Source organism: Lipotes vexillifer, unplaced genomic scaffold (genome assembly GCF_000442215.2).
Source record: "Lipotes vexillifer unplaced genomic scaffold, Lipotes_vexillifer_v1.1 scaffold325, whole genome shotgun sequence".
NCBI classification, from domain to species: Eukaryota; Metazoa; Chordata; class Mammalia; order Artiodactyla; family Lipotidae; genus Lipotes; species Lipotes vexillifer.
This window is the reverse complement of record NW_006799313.1, coordinates 2,848,999-2,855,592: the sequence shown is the minus strand read 5'-3', so window position 1 is coordinate 2,855,592 and position 6,594 is coordinate 2,848,999. Positions and strand designations below refer to the sequence as shown.

The following is a 6,594-nucleotide window of genomic DNA, read 5'->3' as shown; positions in this document are numbered from 1 at the left end:
GAATGCCGATAAATACAAGAAACAATCAAAACAAAAAATAGGGCAGAGGCCATAAATAGGAAATAATAAATTTAAAATAAAATAAAAAAAAATTTAAGAACACTAACAACGGCAAGTGTTGGAGGGTACCTACCTCCAGCAATTGGAACTTTCATATATTGCTAGTAGGAAGGAAAAATGTCACAGCCGTATTCGAAAACACTTTGGTGGGTTTTCTAAATAAAGTTAAACTTTAAATAAAGTTAAACATTTAACTTATTTAAACTTTAAATAAAGTTAACTTTAAATAAAGTTAAACATTTAACTTTAAACTCCCACTCCTCGGTATTTACCCAAAAGAAATGAAAATGTATGTCCACACAAAAACCTGTATCAAATGTTTAAAGCACCTTTATTCAAATAGCCCCAAACTGGAAGCAACCCAAATATCCATCGATTAGTGAATGAATATACAATTTGTGACACTCCACATGATGGATTACTCATCGATAAAGAAGGAATAATCCATTGATATATGCAATAACAAGGATGAATCTCAAACATATTCTGCCATATAAAAAAGAGATAAAGGCATATATTCATTACAAGTTATTTCATTTATGTCACATTATATTGCACTCCTGAAAAGGCAAAAGTGTAGGACCAAAAGCAGATCAGTGGTTACCAAGGGCAAGAACTGGGGGAAATGGATTGTTTGCAAAAGGAGAATAAGGAAACTCTCTGAGATGATGAAAATGTTTTATATCTTAGCTGTGGTGGTAGTTACATAACTTCACATACTGGTCAAAAACTCTTTAGACTCTACACTTAGAAAGGTGATTTTTCTTCTATATAACTTATACCTCAAGTAAAAATTAGAGGAATACAGTAAGTCACAAAAAGCACATATGGTAAAAAGTAAGTCTCCTTCCCATCTAACTACACAAACTTATTTAGACTTTCCAAAAACAACCATTCCCACCAACTAGTTATATACCTTCCAGAGATATTATGCATATCAGGCAGATAATCCTATAAACATTTATGCCACTTACCACTTTCTTCTTTTTTTACCCAATGACAAGCATCCAGTGGATCTTGATTTTTTTCTTTAATTAAAATAATTTAGGGACTTCCCTGGTGGCGCAGTGGTTAAGAATCCGCCTGCTAATGCAGGGGACATGGGTTCAAGCCCTGGTCCGGGAAGATCCCACATTTCGTGGAGCAACTAAGCCCGTGTGCCACAACTACTGAGCCTGCGCTCTAGAGCCCGCGAGCCACAACTACTGAGCCCGCGTGTTGCAACTACTGAAGCCCGCGTACCTAGAGCCTGTGCTCCGCAACAAGAGAAGCCACTGCAATGAGAAGCCCGCACACTGTCACCAGAGAAAGCCCGCACACAGCAACGAAGACCAAACGTAGCCAAAAATTAATTTAAAAAAATAATAATTTAGATATTGTCCCATATCAACACATATACAACTGCCTTATCATGCTACATAATATAAATGTGCCATTACACTACTAATGAACATTTAGATAGCTCAAAATATTTTTTTATTACAAACAATGATGCAAGGATGAATTTTTTGGACATTCCTTCATTAGCACTTGTAGTAGATTCCAAGAATTATAATTCTTGCATTATAAGATACCATATTTTATTTTTAAATAGATATTGCCAAAATGTCCCCCCCCCCGCAAAAGATGTACTTATTTATAATCCTGCCAGTGGCACTTGAAAGTACTTGTTTACACATATCCTCTCTAATAAAAGGTTTTCTCAGCCTTTGTCTTCATCACACTGATATATGAAAATAGTGTCTCATAGTTTTAGCTTGTATTTTGCATGTTACCTGGTTTAATCTCCTTTCCCCCACCCCTCTCTCTTAATTGCCCTGGATGGGACCCATGGTACATTTTGTCAGCAGGACATGAATATTCACATAAAGTGGCATAAATAAGGAATATATATAGATTCACTTCAGTTCAAGTAAGGTTTTGACCACCAAATGAAACTGCATCAAACTTATATTTGTTTTCAATTTTCCAGGTTTTTAGTATTGCAGAATTAAGGAGGAGGGATTTCTAAACCCACGTAACAGGAAAAAAAAAAACTTAGATCAGCTCTAACACAGTAGCTTTCAGTGATCCATTGCTACGTATATTTAAAGTAAAGCTAATCAAAAGTAAATAAAATTTAAAATTCAGTTCCTCAGTTGCACTGATCACATTTCAGGCACCCACTAGGCACATGAGGCTAGTGGCTACCATATGGGACAACGCAGATATGCACAATTCCCTCTTCCCCAGAAGACAGCAAGAGTAATTTCAACCTTAATAAACTCACGATCCTTCTCCCCTCAAAACAGACTTTTCAGTCATCTTATTTTTATGTACAATAACATATGCAGGCTTCAAATGGCAGCAGCTTGTAGGATACCAACTATAAAGTCTGAATAAAAATAGAAACCATGTGTTAGAAAGCACTGGAAAGCTGCAGACAAAAATTAGTCTCCAGGGCTTCCCTGGTGGCGCAGTGGTTGAGAATCTGCCTGCCAATGCAGGAGACATGGGTTCGAGCCCTGGTCTGGGAAGATCCCACATGCCATGGAGCAACTGGGCCTGTGAGCCACAACTACTGAGCCTGCGCGTCTGGAGCCTGTGCTCCACAACAAGAGAGGCCGCGACAGTGAGAGCCCGCGCACCACGATGAAGAGTGGCCCCCGCTTGCCGCAACTGGAGAAAGCCCTCGCACAGAAACGAAGACCTAACACAGCCAAAAATAAAGAAAGAAAGAAAGAATTATTAAAAAAAAAAATTAGTCTCCAGAGTCCAGAGACAGAAGAAACTTGGAAAGGTAAACTGGCATCTACCGTCAATATCTGACTGTGTTAATATCCAATTCTGAAACAGGAGGTGTTATGTAATTCTGTCTGCCTAGTGAAGGAAAGATGAACACTTTCTGGAAGAAGATAAACATCACCTGAGACTGCATTTCTTTTCTTATGCAATATCTGAGCTTAAGCAAAACGTATCAGGTACAGGGAAGACAGAACCTAGCAAACACCAAAAGAAAAGAAAAGAGGGCAATTATATATATATAATAAAAATATACCCACAATATGGAAAGTTACCCACCTTATTTTATGAGGCCAGCATTACCTTGATATCAGAAGTCTGATTAAAAATTCTTTGAGAAAGAGTAATTGCAGACCAGTCTCTTGTAAATATAAATACAAAGTTCTCAATAAAATGTAGCAAACCAAATTGAGCTTTTTATATATGAGAGACAGACACAGACCCTGACAGAGAGACAGAGAGAATAAAATATATGCCATATAAACAAATGCAGAGAATACATTTGGTCAAATTTTGTACACACAATTATGAAAAAATTATACAGATTGCGAAGAGCAGGGGACGGGAAAATGGGGAGTTTCTAATCCATGGGTTTAAAGTGGTTGCTGGGGGTTTGGGGGAGAGAGGGATGAAGATACAGAACACAGAGGATTTCTAGAGCAGTGAAACTACTCTATATGATACCACAATGATGGATACATGTCATTATACACTTGCCCAAACTCATAGAATGTACAACATCAGGAGTGAACCCTAATGAAAATTATGAACTTTGGATGCTAATGATGTGCCAAAAGAGGCTCATCAACTGTAAAACATGCACCACTCTGGTAGAGGATACTGATAATGGGTGAGGTTATCTATGCATGTGTCGAGGCAGGGAGTATATAGGAAATCTCTGTACCTTCAGCTTAATATTGCTGTGAACCCAAAACTGCTCTTAAAAAACAAAGTTTGAGCTTCCCTGGTGGCACAGTGGTTGAGAGTCCGCCTGCCAATGCAGGGGACACAGGTTCGCGCCCCGGTCCGGGAGGATCCCACATGCCGCTGAGCGGCTGGGCCCGTGAGCCATGGCCGCTGAGCCTGCGCATCCGGAGCCTGTGCTCCACAACGGGAGAGGCCACAACAGTGAGAGGCCCGCGTACCGCAAAAAAATAAATAAAGTTCATCCCAAAATATCATATAATAAAATAAGATTAGGAATATTTCCCTGATCTGCTTTTTTTAACATTTACAAAAATATACATAAAATATCATTCTCAATGATGAGATATTAAGCCCTCACCTCTTCCTGGATATCATAAATTAAACAATGGCCACTATCACCACTTCTGTTCAACACTATCCTGGAAATCCTGCCAGTGTGATAATGCAATAAAGAAAATTAGTCATGAGGATTGGAAGATAAAGAATAAAACAAATATTAAACCAGGTGGCAAAATTGTATATACAAAAATTACAAATCAATCCACAAACTACTAGCAATGATAAATGAATTTAGAAAGGTTGCTAGATATAAGGTCATCAAAATAAAATCAAATTTATTTCCATATAGCAAACAAGTGGAAAAGGTATTTTTAAAATTATACAATGTCGGGACTTCCCCGGTGGTCCAGGGGTTAAGACTCCACACTTCCAATGCAAGGGGCGCAGGTTTGATCCCTGGTCCAGGAACTAAGATCCCACACGCACCGTGGCATGACCAAAAAATAAAAAACAAAAACAAAATAAAATTATACAATGTATAATAACATCAGAAATATTATTTATCTGAGAAAAACATAACAGATGTGCAAGCCACTGTACTGAAAACAAAACAGTACTGAAAAATTAAAGAAAGCCCAAATAAATTGTATCTGTGAATTGAAAGATTCAACATGTCAATTCTTTCCAAATTGATTTAATACCAACCTGATAAAAATCATAGCTGAGTGTTTTGGATAACTGACAAATGGATACTAAAATTTATCTGGAAATGTAAACTGCTAAGAGTAGACAAAACAATATTAAAGAAGCAGAACAAATTTGGGAGACTTAGCCAGATAATCAAGATCTGTCATAAAGATTTATAGCCACAAATTGGAAACAACACAAAACCCATCAGGCTACCCCATGCATGACTTTTGCAATTCTCTCATCTTAAGGACTGCAACCATACTGTGAATATGAGAACTTCAAGAGCATTGAGGTCACAGGAGGAGAAACAAATCTTACGCCGGGGATGAAACAGTTTCTGAATTTAACATCACAGGTCACTGCATGGGGCAGGTTGGTGGGGATAAGGTCAATGTATCTCTGGATCTCATGCACCACAGCATCCATGTAGGGCATGTGGCTCCTGTCCTGCATGCAGGGACTCTGGTTTCTGCCAATCACACAGTCAATCTCTTTCTGGACTTTAGCTGATAAGACACAAGTGAGACTGATGGAGAAACAGGAAAATACATACCACATTTGCATACCAATTAAGAGTTACATAAAGCTCTGTGAAGGTGTTCCAACATCATTATAAACATCAATTACAGGCCCAGAAGGACACCTAGACATACAGAGTGAGTTGCCATAATATAGACACAAATGACTTTCATACAAGCTAGGCTTTGAGATAAATCTGTGCACACCTATATATTAGCATACAAACTCATTAATACAAATAGAAATTATGAAATGCTTCAAATATAAATATTACATTTTTTTTGAGGAAGAGCTATTTTACTTTTCTATTAAACATTCTTCCAAAAACATTATTTTACCCCACATCTTACCGAGTTATTAGAAATAACATTAGCATTAGAAAAACTAGAAAGGTAAAAATAGGGAAAACACATCACATGGCAAAGTCTGATATGAAATTTACCTTTAAAAAAAAGGGAATAAAAAGTAGTATTCCTTTAAATTGAATAAAAAAAAACTAGGAAGGGGCTTCCCTGGTGGTGCAGTGGTTGAGAGTCCGCCTGCCGATGCAGGGGACGCGGGTTCTTGCCCCGGTCCGGGAGGATCCCACGTGCCGCGGAGCAGCTGGGCCCGTGAGCCGTGGCCGCTGGGCCTGCGCGTCCGGAGGCTGTGCTCCACAGCGGGAGAGGCCGCAGCGGTGAGAGGCCCACGTACCGCAAAAAAAAAAACCAAAAAAACTAGGAAGGTAAATTAAATGTGGTTGTTCAACTAAACATATGAAAAGGGAAAATTATAACAAAGGAAGGAGAGTTTTACAAATTTAATTAAGTTAATACGAGATTATAATTTGAAAACTGTGCATCTCAAAGCAAACTTTATTTGTTCAATTATTTTTAACAACAGTGTTTTATGATTCTAATACACTGATTTTTTTCCAAGAAGGAAACTCACTTAAAAATATTTTTGTTTTAAAAAATAGGCCTTTTTCCAGCTATATATTTTTTCTCCCCAGCTTTGATCATATTTCTTTGATTTGGGAAGAAAATACTGTTTTGATGGCATGAAATGCAAAACTGTAAAGATTTAAAAAAAAAAAAATCCCAGTATAGAATTTTATAAATTATCAGTGGAAAACAGATTAAGGTCATTAAGTGCACAACACTAATTACTGGCCAGCTACTGGTATTCTGTTTCTTCCCTAGTTCTCCCAAGGAAAACTTAAATTGAGTCTTCAGCAGAATAATCCTCAAATATACTTTTTTTTTTTTTTTTTTTTTTTTTGTGGCGGGGGCGCCCTCTCTCACTGTTGTGGCCTCTCCTGTTGCGGAGCACAGGCTCCGGACGCGCAGGCTCAGAGGC

General features: G+C 37.9%; 1 protein-coding gene across 1 annotated transcript in view; it reads right to left on the bottom strand.

Moving 5' to 3' along the window:
- The window catches only part of LOC103084584 (cytochrome P450 2C18-like), a 47,551-nt gene that overhangs the window by 9,040 nt on the left and 31,917 nt on the right, over positions 1 to 6,594 (bottom strand). Inside the window, 1 exon segment of the mRNA XM_082931522.1 lies at positions 5,056 to 5,243. Within this exon segment, the coding sequence (XP_082787648.1) occupies positions 5,056 to 5,243 (188 nt within the window).